General features: G+C 48.5%; 3 protein-coding genes across 3 annotated transcripts; 2 read left to right on the top strand and 1 right to left on the bottom strand.

The window, feature by feature from the left end:
* Positions 1–1,113: 1,113 nt before the first annotated feature.
* LOC133903953 (expansin-B4-like) lies at positions 1,114–3,470 on the bottom strand. The gene is made up of 4 exons (XM_062345452.1): positions 3,059–3,470; positions 2,825–2,934; positions 2,431–2,615; positions 1,114–1,804 (listed from the first exon to the last, which is right to left on the bottom strand). The coding sequence occupies exons 1-4, from the start codon at positions 3,288–3,290 to the stop codon at positions 1,462–1,464; spliced, it is 870 nt and encodes a 289-aa protein (XP_062201436.1). The 5' UTR covers positions 3,291–3,470; the 3' UTR covers positions 1,114–1,461.
* Positions 3,471–11,644: 8,174 nt separating this feature from the next.
* LOC133903979 (expansin-B3-like) lies at positions 11,645–13,315 on the top strand. Its single transcript, XM_062345479.1, has 4 exons — positions 11,645–11,912; positions 12,017–12,126; positions 12,244–12,428; positions 12,691–13,315. Exons 1-4 carry the CDS (start codon positions 11,729–11,731, stop codon positions 13,010–13,012), a joined length of 801 nt encoding a protein of 266 aa, XP_062201463.1. The 5' UTR covers positions 11,645–11,728; the 3' UTR covers positions 13,013–13,315.
* Positions 13,316–17,348: 4,033 nt separating this feature from the next.
* LOC133903356 (expansin-B3-like) lies at positions 17,349–19,122 on the top strand. Its single transcript, XM_062344695.1, has 4 exons — positions 17,349–17,737; positions 17,851–17,960; positions 18,098–18,282; positions 18,530–19,122. Exons 1-4 carry the CDS (start codon positions 17,554–17,556, stop codon positions 18,849–18,851), a joined length of 801 nt encoding a protein of 266 aa, XP_062200679.1. The 5' UTR covers positions 17,349–17,553; the 3' UTR covers positions 18,852–19,122.
* Positions 19,123–21,749: the final 2,627 nt, after the last annotated feature.

A 21,749-nucleotide genomic window follows, 5' to 3' on the forward strand; every position in this document is an offset into this window, starting at 1 on the left:
TGCCGGTGCCGGAGATCTGGATCAAGCTCGCAGCAATAACTCGGAGGGCACGCAGCAGCAGCAGCGCGGGACAGCCAATGAGGTTTGAGAAGGCAGGACCGGCAGAGATGGGATGGGCTTGGCTGTCAATCGCTGCAGGCACAGGGCTCTGTTCCGTTCTGTTTGACTGGAGCAGTGCTCTTTTGCTTGATTTCGCATCGAACACTGTGAAAGGCTAGTGCTCCCTGTGATGGTACGATAGGAAAAGAGATGGTTACCAGATAGGGGCTGAAGGGAGCAATACATGTGGTGAAAGTATGTGGTAATTACTATTGAGAATGATACGTGAGGTTCTCTGAGTCTATATGTCTGGTGTAAAGTGGTAAATGGGATGTTATCTAGGTATTTGCTCTGATCAAAGGAGAGTGGGTCATTTTAGCCACGTGCTTTACCACTTTACCGCTAACCAATCATATGAGTAACTAACGAATAGAATCTACACAAAAGCAGCGGGTGAGCTGCATGGGGCTGTATGGTTGCAGGCCCCGAACTGCCCAGCTAAATATCGGTTATGATTACAATTAGGATAATACTAAAATTTAGTTCAAATATATGTTTGATTCGTGACCATGTTAAAATTTAGCAGTCCGGTCAAAAAACGGTGGCCAAATCGGTTACCAAAACTTGCCCCCACTGCTGGTTGACATTAAACAGGCACAACCAAAAAATTTCAGATGTAATCAAATTTTGACTTTGAATCAAACACTAGTCAAATCACTAGGCACGACCAAAATTTTGGTTTAGCTTACTGGTGTCACATACCAAACAGGCCTATGGTCTTCTAGGTTTGAAATTTACCGCGCGCGGGAACTGGTTCCGGTTCAGGGCTTGTTTTCCTAGCCAGGTAGTACTCCTATTAGGTACTAAACGCTTTCATGTTAGCAGAGAAATTAGTGCAAATTTGTTGACGGTTTGTAGGAGCGACACCGATGCTAGGACCAATTACAGCGTTTCAAAAAATTAGAAACGCAGTTGGTACGGAAATGCTCAAGAACCAAAGCATCCGCAAGAAAAACAACAATTTGACACAGTTGGAAGTTGCAGCGCACGGCAAGAAACAGGGGAGCTCCATGGTTTAAGCATAACAATATACTTTTGATTAATCACCGTTCGATATGATGATGATAAATTATGAAGCGACAGTGGGCGGGAGAGCGTACCTTGTACGCCTGCCTCCTCCATTTCCCACACAGCTTAATGTTGCCTGCCCATCCTCAGCTAAACAGGAGCCCGGCCCCAACGACTCCCAAGACCCCAACCCATGATGATACAACTGCATGCAAACAACACGATGACCGGGACATACATTTACTTCCCAAGGACCACTAGCCGTTCCGTTCGTCGTACTAGTAGTGGTAGTAGTAGCGATCGAGTGCCAGCTCCAATTGCCGGGGCACCCATTGGTACCTCGAGACTGATCGATCAGCTGTACTGAACGAAGGAACGGTAGAAGGCGTTGGGCCTCCAGTTGGCCGGGATCACTTCCTTGGCGACGAGCGTCTTGCCGGACTCGTTGCGGATGCGGATGGAGAAGGGCGCCTGTAGGCGGTGGTTGGTGTCCAGCCGCCAGATGGATCCCCAGGACTCGCGCATCGGCGTCCACCTGCCCTTGGGCGGGCCGTGCGCCGTCCGGGACTCCATCAGGTCCACCTGCACCACGTCGCCGTCGCCGTCCTCGTACTCCACCAGCACCGCGAAGTAGACGGGGCTCGAGCCCTCCTCCACGTGGAACCCGATCTTCAGCCCCGGGAACTCGCACGGCACCCTGCAACAATTGCATGCAAACACGGCTCGCCTGATGAGTACCTAGCTACCTCTCCTCAGCTGTTGCAAAAATAAAAGCGATGTCGTGTGTACTGCAAAAGGAAAGGAATCGTTGCTAATCATGGCGACTGATTTTGTTGCTTAGCTTAATCCTATTGCAAGGAATCTTTAATCTTTTTGGCCTGGGCCCATGCCCTGCTGAAGTTATATTATCTGCTGCTACATGAAAATGGGGTGGCCGGTGGCGCGTTGCAACAGGGCACGCAGATCCGTTGGACTGCAAAAGGGGTGCGCCCACTAGTAGCCAAAAATGAGCATGTTGTGGTGTAGCAGCAATAAAAGTGAGCTTCGTCTGCTGTGCCACTTTGCCGCACATGCAGTGTCCGGTGTCCGGCGAGGTGTAGTAATGCGGCGGTTGGAGGGGGATGGGTCGCTCGAGCCTACCAAACTTTCACTTTGCCGCGCCAGGGCGCATGCTTCTACTTGTCCGGCTCGGCTGACAGAAATTTCAACGAAAGATTTGGAGGGAAACTAATACTTCAACAATTTGACAGCTTCTACTTCCAGTGGCAGCAGAACAGAACAGAACGGAGTAACAGAGTAGAGCAGCTATAACTCTTCACAGACCTGGTGAACTCAATGTCGATGATGCCGGAGTGGCGGAGCTTGTCGTTGAGGCCGGGCTTGGCGAGCCTGCCGAACGCCGTGCCGCTGAGGTCGAAGTGGTAGGGGGCAACCGGGTAGTAGTTCATGTCGGTGATGATCACCGTCTCCGTCCGGCCGGAGCAGGACGGGTCCTTGGTGCACCGAATCTGCATGATCCGTGGCAATTACCAAACGTCAGGTCCACTTCAGAGCAAGCAAGAGTCAGTGCACAGTAAATGGCACATGCACGTGGGGACCACTTGCACAGCCTCTGCCAGTGGGCCGGCCTAACTTGTACTATGACGCCGTCCTACTTTTAACAGTCAGGACTAGTGCAGAGCGGTGAGAAAAAAAAATTCCATTGTTTTTACAGCACCTTGTAGCAGGAGCCGCATCCCTTGCCGTCCTTGAACAATGGCTGGTTGCCGCAGGACCCCATGGACATGAACGGGTACTGGTTGGTGTGCTTGAAGCCGCAGGCACCACCTAGCAAGATTCGATCGGCACCAAGACACCATGAGATGAGCCACATTGCCCAGATCGATAAACAAGGCAAGAACAAATGCCGACCGAGAAAGAAAGATAGAGATCTCGAAATCCGGGTGCTCACCGTTGTCGTCGGGGCCGGCGCCGTTGGGCTGGCCGTACCAGGTGGCCCTGGCCTTGGTCCAGGGGCCCCTGTACACGACGGCGTCGCTGGAGTTGAAGTTCTCCGTGCCGACGCCGACGTCGCTGGCGTTGAACTGGGCCTCGCGGCAGTGGCCAACGGCGAGGAGGGACAGGAACACGAGCGCCGCCGCCGCCGCCGCCGCGGCGAGGGAGGAGATGGAGCGCAAGCCCATGCCTTTCTTCGTCCCCCCTTCCAGCCTCTCCTCTAGGCTCTAGCTGAGTGAGTGAGGGGGTGGATTTAGTGCAGTAACTAGTGAGTGGGTGGTGGCCGTGGTGCGGTGGGCCAATTTATAAGCCAGATCGGCACCACCGGCACGTTAAGGAGAGCTCCTTGCTCACTGTGTACGTACGTACGCACGCAGTGAGCAAAGGAGTGAGGGAGAACGTGCCATGTTGGGGCCGCACATGGCCTGAGCTCAGTCGAGTCGGGGCCTCGCGTCGCGGCCTAGCTCGCTCGCTCATCTCGCTACGGCAGCGCGTATTGAAAGTTGGCAGATGAGGGTTGGGGCCGGTAGATGCATGGACGGAGCCGCTCGATCCATCGCTAGCCTGCTAGCTGCCATGCGGGTGAGCTCAGAACCGAACAGAGCAAAAGGCTCGCGGTCCCACCTCGGCCCGGGAAATTCTCCCGAGAAAGATGACTTGGTTTGGGTTGTCGGCATGTGCCCGCGCCACAGGAGAGGGAAGCTCAGGGCCTCCACCTGTGCGCAATGTGCATTGTCTAGCATGCATCGCTGCGTCCAGTTGGAACAGATTCCTGGTGCTCATCTTCGTTTCTTGGCCGCTTCTCTTTACCTCTCTGAAATTTTGCATGGAGCTGGATGTACCATGGATGGGTATAGCTTGTTCTGTTTCTCGTTTGGACCTTTTTCCCGTTGAGTTTGGATGTAATGTGCGGAAAGGGCGAAAAGCAGCTGCTGGTGCACGGTGTTTTCACTTGACTGATGGCGCTTGGCACAACACGACTACACTACGCGCGACCTGTGCTCGTGCCAGGCTGCAACCTTCAGGAACAGTAAGAAATGTCTGCATTCTATATGCATGGAACGAAGACTATAATCTACTGCTCGTCAGTGCATTCTATATGCATGGAACAGTAAGGGGTACGTTTGGATTACAACTATATTTGCCACGTTTAAGTTTAGTCAACCTTAGTTTTGTAAAACAGTGTTTGTTTGCTACCATCGTTTTAATTTGTCTAATTTTTTAACTTTATGGTCCACTTGTTACAGATAAAGTTTTAAAGTTTGCTTAAAATTAGTTAGTCAATTTTCTTGCTATAAAAGTGTAGTAAGACTAGCCTTAATCAGTAATGTATGATAAAATTAGTTATGAACCAAATGAGCCCTAAGAATTTGTAAAACTTTTCATAACCATGATTTAGATGGAGATTACTTGCAGTTAGCATTGGAGCGCATCTGATTAGTTCCTAACTAACCCACTCGTGTTCAGACTTCAGACTTGAGTTCCAGGTTTCAGGACCTGCCAGGTAGCTTCCCTCGTCAGTGCTTGGCCGCTAACTAAACACCCTTTTCTAACTCGCTGTGCTGTGCTAGCTGTGCACAGCCATTCAGTTCATCTTTAGCGCAATAATTCGCGAACCCTCACTAATTTTGCCCAAATTCGATGTGACAGATCGTAAAGAGAACCGGGATAGTGCCCGGCGCCGAGAGCGCCACATCGCATGCTGCTTTTTGGCTCCATTTGTCCTGAATTTCTGTGTCATCCCACATGCCCCCAACAGCCCGCAACGTATCTTTGACGCGGAAGGGGAAATTCATTTGGCTGGCTGATCAGTCAAGAAGATAATTTATTGGTCCCAGAAGAACGAACAAGCTGAGCTTCATGCATGCAATGATTCAGCGATAGATGAGCTAGCGGATTAGCTCCTCCGACACAGAACGTACGTAGTAGCACGATCGGTCTACGGAGTTCATGGGCGCCGGCCAACCCCTCGGGCGCAAGCTGCGGCCGCGCACCACATCTGACCGGGCAGCCCGGCATGGATCGATCGGGATGCTTCAAGGACACCCGGCAGCTTGCAGTATTGCACCGGCTACACGATGCTCGTCCGGCCAGGTCGAGCAGATCGCAGAATCGTTTGCTTGCCTCGTGATCATGTGTGTTAGTTAGGTCGCTTTCTGGTTCCTTTCCCTCTCCTTTTCCGGGAACGATCGATATGATCCGACGGGTAACCATGCAGGTGAGGTAGCAATGATACGGCCATCTGATCATCCGCACCTAAACCGTCATTGCAACTCCCGGGGGGCGGAGCAGCAATAATGCTAACTCACAATACTAGCTAGCTCGACACTCACCAGCTAGTTGGCGCCGGCCGCTAGCTCTGCTTGGATCGATGCGTGCGTGATCCCGTCAGTTGAGCGTAATCTACTTACTGCAATGCAAACGCTAGCTCTCCACCGATCGCTTGCACTGCTTATTTCGTAGGATCTGAATACCTGGTCGAGGGAGGAGTCGTCAGGAATGACTGGGCGGGCTGGTTTGGTGTGACCGAGGACTCCTGCCGGCCGGTGACAATCATGCGAGACGCAACGCGGCCGTGTCTCGCGAATCATGGCACAGCATGGCTAGCATGCATCCATCCAGGAAGAATATCGATCGAGTATTCGAGTACTAAAATACTGCCTTCACAACGCAAGTTCTGCGTACATGCACCCGAGGCAATGATGCGCAGTGGTACACGGGTACAGCACTTGTCCACCTAGCCCCTTGTTGGCTGTCGGTATCTGCTGCATTATGCAACTGATCCATGCGTGCCTCCCTTCGCTGCATGCCTCGTATCATTGCCGCAACGAGGCATGGCCAGCAGTACCGGCACGCATGGTAGCTGCAATTTTCTACCGGCCTCATACGTGCACAGACGTAGAGGCTGGGATATTTTTGTTTTTAATGAAATAAAACTCTCTTTATCTAAAATAACCCTGAAGTTTTCTACGCTGGCACGATGATTACAACAGCCGAACAGAGAAGGGGAGAGTGGGAAGTGCACATGGCGATCGATTCGATGGAGGGACACGAGGCAGCGACGGGTGATACGCACCGGCCGGCAGGATAAGCTAACTTCATCCGCGAAAGCGGTGTTTTAACATGGCAGGTGACGCATGTGACGGGGCAAACGCCAATTCACATGCCATGCATCTCTCGAGGCCGACGGATGCATCCAGTAGCCTGGCCGATTCGTCAATCTGACGTAGAGGCTTTCCTGGTGCTAATCGTCCGGTTTTTCTACGGTTAACAGTGCAGAGGAAATGGCCTAAACCTCACCAGTCTCTTTCAGCAAAGCAGCAGCAGCAGCACGGTACAGCCGTGGAGATCGAAGAAACGTGAGTCTCAACTTCGTATTTTCACAGATCGCGGCTGGCTACTGCACACTACTCCAGTGCGTCGTACAGACTACAGAGGAGAGTCCTCTTTCTTTTCAGTTACCTACCTGCAGCCTGTACTCGTGATCTACTGGCCGGCCGTGATCTCTGCACGCGAGCTCTGTTGTCTCGTTGCTACAAACCACCAGGTCCCGGGGAGGTGGTGGTTGCCGCTGCGCGCCTCGCATTGAATTTTGGCGAAGGCGCGGACGGAAACCGAAGCATTGAACATTGGCAATACGCAACAAAAGGATAGGAGAGTAGTCGTCCTGCATTCGTCCGGCCCCCGTGTCTCTTGCTTCTCGAGAACAACATGACAGCATTACTCCACTGCACTACCGCCGGCGCGAGGTCTCACGTCGCTGGGCCCGAAGAAGACGTGAGCACGGTGCGAGCTCGTCGGACGCGTGAGTGCGGCCTGCAGCGCAGGAACAAGTGGCGTCGTTAAATTTTCCTAGCGCGAGTTGCCGTGCAGAGATAATGGGTGCTACTGCTTCGTGCTCGTCGAGACGGTCCCTTCACTTTTTCCTCGCTTCTCAGAATAATGCGATGTCAATGGGAGCACGAATACGAGGTGCTTTGCCATGGCCGCCACGGAGTTCTTGCACTGCGCCGGGGGCAAGGGAGCAGAGCAAACGAACAGTAGTCCATGGCCATTGCATAGCTCATCATAATCCAGGGAAGTATAAGCATGATAATCTGCATAAAGTTTTCCTTGTCGCTTGCTTTGACTCTACCCAAACATCCCCAATTATGCGGCCTAATGAAAGGACGACAAAATATTCTGTCTGGCCGGACAAAATCATCGCAAAGGTCAAGTTCCGAAGAGAAGAGCAGAGCAGAGCAGTACGTGATGCTTGCCGTTGCCGTGGATTGGGGCTCCTCGTGAGGAATTTTTTTCTCCATTGGGCCCAGAAGACATGCACAAACTGGCCGTAAATCAAGGTGCGTCTGCCTGCAGCAACGAGCAGATGAAGCAAACACTTGCTTACTTTGCCGGGCTGGAATCTTTAGGCGGCCCACATGGCAGCGATAAAATGGATCGAGTCTATTTGGCTGAGACCGTTGGTGGTTGCATCGGACGGCTACCGTAGGCAACGGAGCCAAAATCCGGGAGAGAATCGACGGCGGAGAGATGAGATGATGCCGGAGATCTACCGAAGACCGTCGACGGCCGGGCCACCACCAACGGCTCCCTTTTTAGGGCCGGGCGCCTGCGTCTGGGGCCTTTATCCTGTCCCCACTCCAACGAGAAAAACTGTCTCAACGCACGCCACCCCCTGCCCCCCACACCTTTTGATACCCTACTTGCCGGGCCCACCAGTAAAGGTTGAACGGTAAAAAGAGACAGGAGGGTATGCTTCCCTCAGGAGAGGTTCCCGGCTTCCGTTTAAAAATAGTAGATATTGTTTTTTTAAAAAAAATCAAATTTGCATAACTTGATTAATATTTAAATAAATTATAAAAATATCTAGTGTATAAAAATTATATAACTAGATTCAGAATTTAAAATAATTTTATTTTATATAAATTTTGTACCTATAAATAATATATTTTATGAGAAAATCTTAGTTAAAATTTAACATTGAAGACCGAGTCTAAAAAAATATGCGTGCTATTTTTGAACGGAGGGGGTATAAGCAGTTTGAGGGGAAAAGTAAAATATTTAATTAGTTATATCTGTTTAGATATGTTGGACTATTTTCTGTTTGATTCATTGAACCTAAAGCCGAATAAGCGGCTTCAAGAGTTAAGATTATATTGGTTACTCGTACTAAGATGATTTGTAACGCTAATGAGTAGGTCCACCTGTACGAGCAAATGTAGAGCATGCATCCTTTAGGATTGAGATTCTCTACTTTTACAGAGAAAAGTCACTGTGTTATAGTATTCGTAACTTTAGCTTTTCTGCGAGCCGTTGGATTGAGAACGGACTAGATTTATCACTATAGTAACGCTGTTTAAAATACTGTAGCACGGTGACTTTACTCGGTAAAGATAGAGGATCTCAGTCATCTTTCAGGTTAGACTACGGAATAAAAATTAACTCAAGATAATACCGTATATTTATATTTCGTCATATCAGATTAAAACAATAAATAGGAATAATCAAACATAGATATTGATCAAACCAATAAAGGTAGATTGAGACAAACAAACACACCCACCCTGCGCCCCTGCGTGCGATATCTGCGCCCATGCTATATTTATAGCGGTGGCCGCTGCTCTGCTCCGACGAATAAATTTTGCTACCGGTGGCCAGTGGCCGGTGGCCGGTGCAGGGCGTACGGCCGGGCCTGCGGTGATCTGGATAGGTCGCTTCAGCGTGTACGAGGCGGCGTCGGTTTGGAGAAAAATGGCTCAGTGTGCCACCGTTTAGTGACGGGATCTCTGGCAAGGGTCAAGCAAGTCGTGCAGATAACCTAGTGCAGTCAGAACAACCAGGGTATGTGTGAACGGGGTCCTCTGTGCACGGCACGTTCGCGGGAATCTTAACTCGCGTAGACGCATGTAACGCGGAGATTGATGCCAGCCGGCATAGCTTATGCACATTTTTCCAGCCGATGGCTTCTCTGACAGCGTGGTCCACACCTTCGGCCCTTCTTATCCGAACTGGACGCGATGAATACGCGAACAAAACAATAGGAAACGCGGGCCGTCACGCCGGCGGACACGTCGCCGCGCGCGGATAGGAGAACGCACGACGGCAGCGCGAGCAACGCGCGCGGCCTCGCCCAGCCGCCCTCCCCACGCCGGAGCCGGACGCTCGCTCGACGGATGGATTGGGATTGGATTGGGATGGGGATGGGGATCGCGCGCGGGCGAGTGGCAGGGCAGGGCAGAGCAGAGCACGCACGGTCACATGGCACCGGCGCGGCGGTGGCATGTGAGGTGGTTGGCGCCGCGATGGCGAGCGCAACGTGGTGGTTGCAGCAGCCGCGCCCTGTGAAATCATAGTGCCCGCGGGACCCCCGCGCGTGACTTCTTTTCTTCTCTTCCCGCCCTCTCGTATTTTTCCCGCTGGCTTTGCATCGCTTGCTTGCCACTCCTTCCCGCCAATGATTCCGGGTGGCACGCCAAAATCCTAGTCAGAACGCAAGCCACGTCCCTTTCGAACGAACGAGTAACAACCCAGGCCGCCGAGAATGTTGGTGTTGGGATAGTCCTATATTAGTTGTGTAAGTGCAACTAATGACTCGAGAGGGCGCAGAAATGTGAGGAGACTCTCACCTTTTCGACTTGTTTTTGGAGTGCAGAAATATCATTTCCATCCTACAGTTAGACACTGGCCGATTAAGCATCAGGTATTAGTAGTCCTGCGATGACTAAGTGACATGCACAAAAAAAAAACACTGGAAACAACTTTTTTAAAGGACTAAACTCTTGTTGGTTGGGCTTTGACGTCTAGGTTTAGTTTTTTGCCGATTGAAGCTGACGGGCTTGGGCGATCAGGTGGCATGGTCCTGGCCCAACAACGCGCTCTGGTTTTAATTGGGCTGGAAAGATGGGCCAAAATTGTAGCCCAGACAACTCGCATCCTGATGGTTCAATTGAAAAGGTGGAACAATTTTTAGACACAGACATCTTGTTTCCTGTTTCTGATTTTGTTTCTATTGCTACAATATAGAATAAACGGGTCCTATAGAAGTGATTTTTAAAGAAGTTAAAAGTGTGTTTCTGAGAAAAATGAATTAAAACTGATAAACTCGCTGAGAGACGCTATTCTGAGAAGCTATGTGCTGAGAAGAAAAAAAATTATTGTAGAAACCAACAACTTATTTAAAAAATAGTTTTTCAAACAAGTCAAAAACATAGCTTTTCAAAAAGTGCAAAAGAGCGGGCCCTTAACTTCAAGGAATGCTACTGAATAATTGAGCAGGGCAAAAGTGTTTTATGCATTGCTCTTTCTTCAGCTTCTAAAACCCCCTGTACACCCTCGCTTCGACCAGTTTAAGATTAACCGAAACCACCGGAGGTGTAAAAGTAGAAACTGTTTTTTAGACAATGGAAAAAAGCTCCGATTTTTTGTATCGTGTGATGCATACAACAAAGTTCATTGTTACATCATCACACCCCGTAGCCAAATGTAGAAAGAAATGAAAGTAGAAACTGGTACATTGCCCAGTTTCTGATTTGCTGAAGCACGGTTGATCCACATCTTTAGTACCCTTTACAGATTACTCTTGTCAACTCATCAAATGTGAAAAGTATAGGAGATCCAAGAGTGTGCTGCTGCTGGTAATCAGTTATTCAAAGATGAAGCGGCCGGCCACGTTGGTCCGATAATAGAGTACGAACTAAGGCCTCTGTTCTTTCAAGCATTAGGACTCGGGAGCCTCTAGGTCAAAGCATCTCTCTAAAAAAACTGAAACCTTTGTGTTTCGCACGGCCTGCACCACATGAAAAATCCATTATGTATGCGGACATACGTCTTATCAAGACTATTAATTTGCGATTTGTACCAGAATGGTAGATAAAAAATTCATAATCAATGATAGATAAATGTTAGGTAGGAGAGATGGATAATAAAGATAGATGCGCGAAAGGACATACATACGCCTTGTCCATTCATTTTGCAGGGTATCTTGCAACAACCATGCATTTGCCAATTTTAAACAGACAGCAACATGGTATTCACCGACTCACCGTTTCGTTGTACTAGCACCAACTTTCCGTGAAACCGAAACTGAAACGGGGTAGGTACCTCTTCCAACGCAACTTCGTAGTTCATACATGATTCAGTGATTTGGTACACATAATCAATACAATGATTACTCGCCAATTTCATGATTTAATTGTGGACCTGTCGTTCCGTCTGTTTACCTGCTGTGCCCGAATCTCCAGTTCCCAACACTGCATATCCGACAAAGAGATAGCTGTGCATCTCTGAAGTAGAACAGTAAATATGTCACAAGAAGCAGTGAACAGGTACTAGGCACTGTTGATACTGCCAAGGCGCCGTTAAAATAGTGCACTCGTGACCCGAAGCCTCCATTCCTCGCATGATTTGCTCCACAGCCATGTGACCCCTGCGTACCAAAGCACGTCGGGTGCAACGACCGTTGATGGCGATCGCGCGCGGCGCACTGCATTCGATCGATTCCTGCCTATAAATACCCCGGCAAGGGCGCTCCTCTCAAGACCATCCCAAACACAGAACCTCCTCTCTACTGCTTAGTACCATTAGCTACTCTCTCAAGCTTTGAGTTGGTAACGAAGCTAGCAATATGGCCTCCGTCTCCTGCAAGGTGGTTGCACTTGGTGCAGTGCTCTTCTCCCTCCTTGTCACGTATGGCTCGTGCGCTAGGCCGGTCAATTTTAACGCCTCCGACTTCACCGCCGACCCCAACTGGGAGGCTGCCAGGGCCACCTGGTACGGCGCGCCCACCGGCGCCGGCCCTGACGACGACGGTAAGTATATATGCATGATTGCCGGTGCATGCATAGCGATCGATGCATGCCGTGCTCTTGAACGATCCAGAAACTTACTTGCCGTGGCATCCAATGATGTGCAGGTGGCGCCTGCGGGTTCAAGAACGTGAACATGCCGCCGTTCTCGGCCATGACGTCGTGCGGCAACGAGCCCCTGTTCAAGGATGGCAAGGGCTGCGGCTCCTGCTACCAGGTAGATTAATTGGTCACATGACGTTAACGTTGGTGCCTGCCATCATGAAAAAGGAGACTGAGAAAGGTAAAGTACAGTATTGAGTAGTAACTCCATTCTTTGCTTGCTTTTTTTCAGATAAGATGCGTCAACCATCCTGCGTGCTCCGGCAACCCGGAGACGGTCATCATCACCGACATGAACTACTACCCGGTCGCCAAGTACCACTTCGACCTCAGCGGCACGGCCTTCGGCGCCATGTCCAAGCCCGGCCGCAACGACGAGCTCCGCCACGCTGGCATCATCGACATCCAGTTCAAGAGGTAGGTAACATGCACTGCTAGGTCGTTGCACGGAGCCACAGACCAACAATCTGCAGGTCCTACCTGAACAGAATCATAAGCTCGACCGTCTAGCTACCTGTGCTATTGCGAACCGAGCTACCGGTATTTTATTGGGGCTCAAGTAGTACTTCCACTTCACAAGCTGTCGCCTCCGGTAGTCCGGTTGTTACTGTACTCACTCCTAATTTGGAGTTCGCGCATGCACTGTGTGGACAAGCTAATGGAAACATGTCACATGCAGAGTGCCCTGCAACTACCCCGGCCAGAAGGTGACGTTCCACGTCGAGGAGGGCTCGAACCCCGTCTACTTGGCGGTGCTCGTCGAGTTCGAAGACGGTGACGGCGACGTGGTGCAGGTGGACCTCATGGAGGCCAACTCCGGGTCGTGGACGCCGATGCGCGAGTCGTGGGGATCCATCTGGAGGCTGGACTCCAGCCATCGGCTCACGGCGCCATTCTCGCTGCGCATCACCAACGAGTCCGGCAGGACGCTGGTGGCCAACCAGGTGATCCCAGCCAACTGGGTGCCCAACACGTACTACCGCTCCATCATCCAATATTAGCTCGATCTCATGATACGCTGCTGCACACAATTATTCGGTGTCATTGGTGATGTATCGTTGTTGCATTGGATTGAGGTGCCTTAGTTAGTAGGTGAGACATCAGGAGTCTGGCTATATGCCATAGGTGTTGTTTGTGTCTGCAAGAGATTGACGAGTCGTCGTGGTTCAAAGAAAAAAAAAGAGAGACTGACGAGTGGGAAATGGAGGAAAGTTTGCATGCGCTTTCCCGCCCGCTGTCGATGCATGTACCACTGTATTCGGGTTATAAATTATAGCAAGTATTTTGTATGGCTTTAGTAATCAGTACACTCCGCTTCTCTCTCGTTTGTGCCCTCTGCTTGATAATTCAGCTCAACTATAGTTGTTTATCATTTTTTCGTTGTTTCTTTTCTCGAACAGCTTCGACACTTTCAATCGCCTGAAACTTTATTACATCTCAATCACATAAAAGTACAGCTAGATAGCTTAAAATCGCAATGCTTTTGTGAGTTGTTGAATGTTGATCTGATGGTAAAGAAAATGACTGACATATAACAAAACTCAGTTACTTGAAAGCTAGACACTAACTTTTGTAGTGGAACGGTTTCCCTATTACTGTTATCTAAGGTCTAGTTGGAACTTGGAACACTGGATTTTTTTCTCCCCAATTCCTACCAGAGCTTATCCGGTCCACGTACCAGGGATACACTTGACAAGTCCGATCCTGACTTCTAACCAACAACGGTAGCCTAGGAATAAGTGGAAGGCAGACTTCTGAATTCTGCTTCAGATGACTGAGAATTGGAGGTTCAGCAAGTGCAATGTTTTAGTACTGACGGTTCTACGGTTGACTTAGCATAGACCAACGTTCTGAACTGTAAGTGTACAACAAACTTTTCTTTCTTGCTGGCGCCTTTTGCTCTTCTGATGTGTACTCCATTTCCGTAGATTTGGCGATCCTGAAAAGGAACAACATAACGCCTGCAACGGCCAAAGCAGTGCAAGGTAGCTACGAGCACGTAGTTACAGCGATCAGTGCGTTGGTTGGACGCAAAGGATGCTAATCCCCCAACACAAGTCTCTTTCGGTCCAAAGCCCTTTCCCCTAACTAAAGTTCTGTGACCGATTAACCGTATCACAGAATGATTCATCGCTTTTTCGCTACTGTAATAGCCGACAAAGTCGCCGCTTAAAGATCACCCTGTGGACCTGTACTGAATTCTTGCCGCAATTACTGGCGTCAAACTCTCACTCCAGTCACTTGCAATGCCCGCACCAAATTAAGGGAAGCTACAGAGTACACACACGACGTATAGGCTCTAAACTAGCTGTGGGTGTTTCCACAAGATTTGTACACGAAAATGAGGCATCGGCATGTTGGTTCGCTGAAAAAGGCAACTGTTTCTGAACCTTGCTGTTATGCTGTACAACAAAAAGGATATGCTGTGTCCAGCAGATTAGCTGTCTATAAGTTATCCTTTCCGGATATACACAGAGAATAGGCGCAACAGAAAAGGAGAGCCTTGAATTTTCCATTTTCTTTTCGGTCGCGTAGTTGCGCCTTCTTAATACTAACTATGGCTTGCGTGCCATAGATTTCTTTTTTGGAAAAATTGAAAAAATACCATGAAACATAAAAATATTACTGTTTATGTGTCACTGACATAGTGACATTTTCACGTGGTATTTTTCCAAATGGCCCATTTCTTTTTCGGTCGTCCAAAGCAGTTAGCGTCGGAAAGAGACAAAGTAACTGACGGACGATGGCTCCAGGCGCATGTGCGCGCGAGAGAGAAGTCGGATGCCGACGGCTGCCCGGCGCTGCGTTGCATTTCATCCTTGCAGTTGCATGTGAGGTGCGGGCCACCGCGAAGACGAAAACTGCCGCCGGGCACGAGCCAGCAACCGGCAGGCAGAACGGAGTTATCAGCTGAGCCCGCGCACCGGGTTTGCAGGACCCACTCGTGCACCACCGTTGCCGTGTGGCCGGCTGATGCTGTGGGCCGAGCTTTCGCTTTGAGCGCTCTCCCGTGCCCTGGCCTCGGGTCCCGTCTGCTCCGTGGCGTCTCGCCGTCGCGGCCGGACGGGTAATTAACTTGTGGTTGCTGTGGCCAGTGGCCTTGTGGGATGTTTCGCTTGCGCACCGCACGGCGCCATGGGCAGCTTGTAGAAGCTGCGTACGCTTCACGTGAGCAACGCCGAGCCAGAGCTTCCGATCCTTTGCGAAGCAGAGCAATTCTTGCTACGGTTTGACATTGCATACGGATGGCCTAGCACTCAATTTGCCGCGGTTGACTTGTTTCTTGTAGACACTACTACAGATGCCCTCAAGTCAGACGGTCCAAAACCCAGTTCACAGACGGTGCAGAGATAAATTTACAGCCAGATTCCATCAGCTCAATCTAAAACGCATACTTTTCAGGTGTTGAGTGTAGGATTCTTGCTAGTCCCTCACCCTTGTCGGTGGACGAAATGTTCGAATGAACAGCGCCTAAACGCGACATGGGCGGTGCAAGTGCCAGCCTGAGAGTACTACTAGCATTGTAATCACCAGAATACGCATATGCGCAGGACAAGCATTTGTCAAGCCACGCATGAAGAAAAATGAGGCAACATCACGTTCGCTCCTGCTCGCACCAAATGCCAATTTGCACATGGGAAGTGGGCGGTGGTGCCAAAAATGTGAGATTGCTACGTCGGTTCGGACCAGTAGAGCAAACCGTGTTTCTGATGTGAAAGTTGAGAAGATGCAAGTGTGTTCCTGGTGGTAATCAGTGATATAGCTGACCAGTCAGTCTGGGGCCTGGGCATGTCCTACTACTTTGCAGGGTATCCTGCAACTACCAAGCATCTCCTTACATGGTACCCACCGTATCGTTATATCTGTACAATCTACCAACGGTATCGCATATATCTCTTTTCCTACAGGAAACTGAACCGGATTAGGTATCTCTTCCAACGCAACTTCTTAAGTATATATGCATTGATTTGGTGATTTGGTAAACAGAATCGTTCGTTACAATGATTGCATCTGTACCAATAATGGTGTCCGAGTTTTAATTGTAAACCTGCCGTTCCTTGTGTTTCCGGTCAGGGTTAAAAAATTCGTTGGAGGTCCCAAATACGTCCCTCGGTGGTTCCGCGGTTTTCACAAATATCATGAAATTCGGTGAGATTTTGATTGAAAACATACCGCATTTTGTTTGGGATCGAAAACCGCTCGATTTCCTAAAAAAACCACTCGAATTTCATAAAAAATCGTTCGGTTTTATTGAATTTCAGTAAAGTTAAAGAAAAGCCATAAAAATAGCTCAACTTGAAAAATCGATAACTAATTCATCCGAGCTTCAAATCAAATGATTTTTTAGTTTTCTTAGTAACATGATATATATGATAAAAATATTTATACTCATAAAAGAGTTGTACATTTTCTGTGAGAAAATTTATTTGCTAAACCTAGTTAAATGCATAGATAATTATTTTCTAATCCAAAAATAATGAAACCAATTTTTTAGTCTTCTTACATGATCATCTATCTTCTAAAAATACATAAAATCATGAAATAGTTATTGTAACATGCAAGATTGAGTAAATGTGTTGTAACTAGATTAATTCATAACTAATCCATCACACCCCTAAAATTAGTGAAACCACTTTTATTAGTTTACTTAAACAATGCTTTGTGTAATAAATAATGGTATACATGAAAAAGTTAATTACAATGTTTTTTCTTAACATGTTCACTTTTATGCTCGTGAACTTTGTAAAAATCATGGAGAAATTAATAAAAATCTAAATGAAGTGAAATTAATTTTATAGATCCTCTTAAGTTACACCCTACATACAAAATATGTGTTTTAATGTTAACATTTTCCTTAACATGAGTTAATAAATGAGCCGCACACTTTTAAAGCACATTTTTTTCAAACTTTCCCTCTATGAAATATGATGCGAAGAATATTATTTTTAATTATTTTCACAGAAGGTCTTAGAATTACCTATAATATTTTTATTTTTTTTGGTGATTTTTTGAATTCAAATTAAAAATCAGTCAAATTTAGAATTTAGTGCGGGCCGAATTGACCAGTTTCGCGGTTTTCGATGAATTAACCATCTGCTAGCTGTGTCAGAATCTTCCGTTCCTAACACATCATCACAGAGAGCTGTACATTTCTGAGCAGAAGAGTTTGAAAGTGTCCCTAGATCGAATCAGTGAACAGGAGAGTTGGCACCGTTCATACTATATTGTAACACGCGGATATCGGAATATGTGATAACTGCCAAGGCGCCGTTACTTTTTTAAATAGCGCACTCGTGACCCGAAGCCTCCATTCCTCGCATGATTTGCTCCACAGACATGTGACCCCTGCGTACCAAAGCACGTCGGGTGCAACGACCGTTGATGGCGATCGCGTGCGGCGCACTGCGTTCGATCGATTCCTGCCTATTAATACCCCGGCAAGGTGCTCCTCCCCAGACCATCCAAACACAGAACCTCCTCTCTACTGCTTAGTACCATTAGCTACTCTCTCAAGCTTTGAGTTGGTAACGAAGCTAGCAATATGGCCTCCGTCTCCTGCAAGGTGGTTGCACTTGGTGCAGTGCTCTTCTCCCTCCTTGTCACGTATGGCTCGTGCGCTAGGCCGGTCAATTTTAACGCCTCCGACTTCACCGCCGACCCCAACTGGGAGGCTGCCAGGGCCACCTGGTACGGCGCGCCCACCGGCGCCGGCCCTGACGACGACGGTACGTACGCACAGTACCATTGCTTGTGCATGGCGCCAAACCGTGTACTGCATGCCGTGTTCTTGAACGATTAACGAACTTGCATGCCGCGGCTTCCTTTTGTGTGCATGCAGGTGGCGCCTGCGGCTTCAAGAACGTGAACCTGCCGCCGTTTTCGGCCATGACGTCCTGCGGCAACGAGCCCCTGTTCAAGGATGGCAAGGGCTGTGGCTCCTGCTACCAGGTACACTAAATCGTCAGAGCTTTTCCCAAGGCGGCCTTAGCGTTCTTCTCTGCCTTCGTGGAAATGGATATCGGCCAGAAAGCTAATTAAATAAGGTACAGCTTTGACTAACTCCATTGTTTGCTTGCTTTTTTCAGATAAGATGCGTCAACCATCCTGCATGCTCCGGCAACGCAGAGACGGTCATCATCACTGACATGAACTACTACCCGGTCGCCAAGTACCACTTCGACCTCAGCGGCACGGCCTTCGGCGCCATGTCCAAGCCCGGCCGCAACGACGAGCTCCGCCACGCTGGCATCATCGACATCCAGTTCAAGAGGTGGGTAGCATGCGTTGCTCGTTGCACAGAGCCACAGACTGCAGGTCCTACCAGAACAGAATCATAAGCTCGGCCGTCTAGCTACTAGTGCTGTCGAGCCCTTGTACTTTTGCTCAACACCTTTAACGACAATGAACTAGGTCCCGAGGAGATTGGTAGAAATATTTAGTACTCACTCATAATATGGAGTTTGAGCACTGTGGACAAGGTGATCTCTCTAAGGCTAATGGAAACATGTCATATGCAGAGTGCCCTGCAACTACCCCGGCCAGAAGGTGACGTTCCACGTCGAGGAGGGCTCGAACCCCGTCTACTTGGCGGTGCTCGTCGAGTTCGAAGACGGCGACGGCGACGTGGTGCAGGTGGACCTCATGGAGGCCAACTCCGGGTCGTGGACGCCGATGCGCGAGTCGTGGGGATCCATCTGGAGGCTGGACTCCAGCCACCGCCTCACGGCGCCATTCTCGCTGCGCATCACCAACGAGTCCGGCAGGACGCTTGTGGCGAACCAGGTCATCCCGGCCAACTGGGTGCCCAACACCTACTACCGCTCCATCATCCAGTATTAGCTCATGATCTCCCGCCGAGCAAAATTATTCGGTGTCATTGGCTTGATTATTAGTTTGGTATTGTGTCGTCTTTGCACTGGATTGAGGTTCCTTAAACAGTTACAGTAGGTGGGACATCACGAGTCGGGCTATGCCGTAGCTGTTGTTGTATGTCTCCAGAGATATGACGACTGGGAAATGGAGGAGGCAGTTTGCATGTGCTTTCCCGCCCACGGTCAATGAATGTACCAGTGTGATCAAGATTATAAATTATTAGCAACATTATGTGGTCCATTCAATATGTCTCTGCTTCTCTCTGAAGTTTTGATCCCGTTGATTATTCAGCCAAGTCTAGGACTCAAACAATTTTTCCATCATATCCAAGGCCCTATTCAAAACGCAAGAATTGTCTCTACTCCTACGAAAACTGAACCACTTCCAGTGAAATGCATGCGTTCCAAATTGTTTCTAAACCTCTCACTATTCAGTCCAAGTAATGCACCAGAGGAATCTGATCCCGACTTTCTAACCAACAACGTACGGTACCCTAGCTCTACGGACTCGGTGCAAAGACCTCTGACTTCTTCAATCGGACGAATAAGATTCGGTGGTTCATTTCCTCGAGAAGACTTAGGTACAGAAAGGGCATTGTTTTAGTACAAGCGGTTCTGCGGCTGACTCAACAGAGACCATATCTTTTCTGAATTTTAAACCGAAAGAACACCTGCAGGCTGCAGCGGCAATTCGAGGACGACTGAGAGTGCAGAGCAAACTTTTCTTTCTTGCTGCTGACGCCTTTTGCTTTACTGATGGTGCTCCATTCTCGTAGAGTTGACAATCCTCAAAAGGAACATCATGATAAATTGCTGCAAAGAATTGCAAGAAGGTAGGAGTATTTAATTACAGTGACCAGTGCGTTGGTTGAACGCAAATTAAAGGATGCTAATCCCTCGGCCCAGCACAAGTCTCTTTCTGTACAAAACTAACCAAATTCTATAACCGTATTAGTGAATGATTTATTGCTTTCACTACTGTGAGAGCCGGCTAAGTGTCCGCTTAAAGTTCACATATATATATAGAGACCTAAACTGAATTCTTGCCGTAATTACTGGCGTCGAACTCTCACTTCAGTAGCCTGTATTTGTCAATCATTTCGCTAAATTAGTTTCACGTGTTGTTAAAATTGCTCTGGATATAAACACACCTTGAAATATTACGCATATGAGTGATTGGCTTAGGGGTGTTGTACAAAAGCATAAGAATAGAATCTTTGTTAGTGTAACAACTTTATGTTAGGCTATATGACTGTCGTAATGATATCACCTTTGATAAAAAGACAATCACATCTTTTATGTAGGCATTCTTTCAATGAATATATTGGCTCTGGTATTGGAGTTTGTTACATAAAGAGAGAGAGGGGGGGGGGGGGGGGAAGATGTGCACAATGTGGCCAAAGATTGGAGGTCACTGCTATGGAAATCTTCGCCGATAATGAGCGCCGAAATGACAAACTATGTGGTGGATGGTATTTCAATTATCACATAGTTTGTTTATCTATTTGCATATTCAACATGCATGCTGCAGGGAAAACTCTTTTCCATTATAAAAAAGATCCAGTCTTCAGAGTGACTTCAGCCACTTCCAATGACCGCATCAAATTAATAAGGAAAGCTGCAGGGAACATACGCATCGTATAGGCTTTAAACTAGCTGTGAGTGTTCAACAAGATTTGTATACTAAAATGAGGCACCAGAATGTAGGTTTGCTCAAAGAAGGGCAAATGCTTCTTAAAAGTCATCGCACTCACTGTGCAACAAAAAAGAGTACATGTGCTGTGTCCAGCAGTTCAGCTGTCGATAAGTTTTCTTTTTCGGACACCCGAAGAGATAGACAAGACGCATGAGAAAACAAGAACCCTGAAATTTCCCATTTCCTTTCGGTTTGTCCAAACAGGTAGCGCCGTAGAGAGACAAAGTAACTGACGCATGAGGAATCCAGACGCATGTGCGTGCGAGAGGAGCCGGATGCCGACGGCTGCGCTGCATTGCAGCATCTCTGCATGCGAGGTGCGGGCCACGAAGAATGCGACTGCCAGTTGCGGGCACGGAGCATGCAGCGATCACCACCAGCCGAGCGCTCGCACCAGATATCCAGGTCCCAGGTCGCCGTCGCACCCACCGTTGCCGCGCGGCCGGCTCATGTTGTGCTTGAGCTTTCAGCGCCCTCCCTCCTCGGCTATCTCGTCTGGTCTCTGTGGCGTCTCGCGGTCGCGGGCGGGCGGGCGGGCGCCGGGGTGACTTGGCCTTGTGGGCATGTTTCGCTCGCGCACGCACGGCGGCGTGGGCTGCCTGTTAGCTGCGTACGCTTCACGTGAGCAACGCCGGCCAGGCCAGCGGGGCGGCAGCTTCCTGTGGCGTTGTTGGATTGCACGTATCATTAGCAGAGCAATTCTTGCTATGATGTAGAACTGTATGATGATTGCCTAACACTCAATTTTGTGCTGTTCTGAAAAAACACTCGACTTGGTGTGCATTCAGCAGGAACGGTGCAGTTTTTTAGGCTTCTAGCTTGTTGCCGTAGATATTCTTTTTTGCGAGGTACTTGTAGCGATACATTAACAGTCTAACTCCATCCGTTCAATCTGGAGCAACCTAATTTGCTGCATATTTTTCAGGTGTTGATTCCAGGATGAAATCAGTTTTGTTAACTGATTTATTTTTTATTTTGATTTCATTTATTCCTTGATTGTACTTGATATGGACTCCATTTCATTAATCTGAATGTAGTGTTTATGAATTGCATTTGATATGGACTCTTTGTTTTAATTTAGACCTTTATATGAACCATAACAATCAAAGATGTAAATAATTTATTTTTCTCTAATTACTATGGTAATTTCTAGCATTTGAGAGTGAATAT

This window comes from Phragmites australis, chromosome 21 (genome assembly GCF_958298935.1).
Source record: "Phragmites australis chromosome 21, lpPhrAust1.1, whole genome shotgun sequence".
NCBI lineage: Eukaryota > Viridiplantae > Streptophyta > Magnoliopsida > Poales > Poaceae > Phragmites > Phragmites australis.

Bases quoted from the DNA above. Each gene is read 5' to 3' on its own strand.
- LOC133903356 (XM_062344695.1), top strand. From the start codon at position 17,554: ATGGCCTCCGTCTCCTGCAAGGTGGTTGCACTTGGTGCAGTGCTCTTC. The intron at 17,738-17,850 runs GTACGTACGCAC...GTGTGCATGCAG, and splicing joins CGCCGGCCCTGACGACGACG to GTGGCGCCTGCGGCTTCAAG. The intron at 18,283-18,529 runs GTGGGTAGCATG...TGTCATATGCAG, and splicing joins ATCGACATCCAGTTCAAGAG to AGTGCCCTGCAACTACCCCG.
- LOC133903979 (XM_062345479.1), top strand. From the start codon at position 11,729: ATGGCCTCCGTCTCCTGCAAGGTGGTTGCACTTGGTGCAGTGCTCTTC. The intron at 12,127-12,243 runs GTAGATTAATTG...GCTTTTTTTCAG, and splicing joins GCTGCGGCTCCTGCTACCAG to ATAAGATGCGTCAACCATCC. The intron at 12,429-12,690 runs GTAGGTAACATG...TGTCACATGCAG, and splicing joins ATCGACATCCAGTTCAAGAG to AGTGCCCTGCAACTACCCCG.
- LOC133903953 (XM_062345452.1), bottom strand. From the start codon at position 3,290: ATGGGCTTGCGCTCCATCTCCTCCCTCGCCGCGGCGGCGGCGGCGGCG. The intron at 2,935-3,058 runs GTGAGCACCCGG...GAATCTTGCTAG, and splicing joins CGCCGGCCCCGACGACAACG to GTGGTGCCTGCGGCTTCAAG. The intron at 1,805-2,430 runs GTCTGTGAAGAG...CAATTGTTGCAG, and splicing joins ATCGACATTGAGTTCACCAG to GGTGCCGTGCGAGTTCCCGG.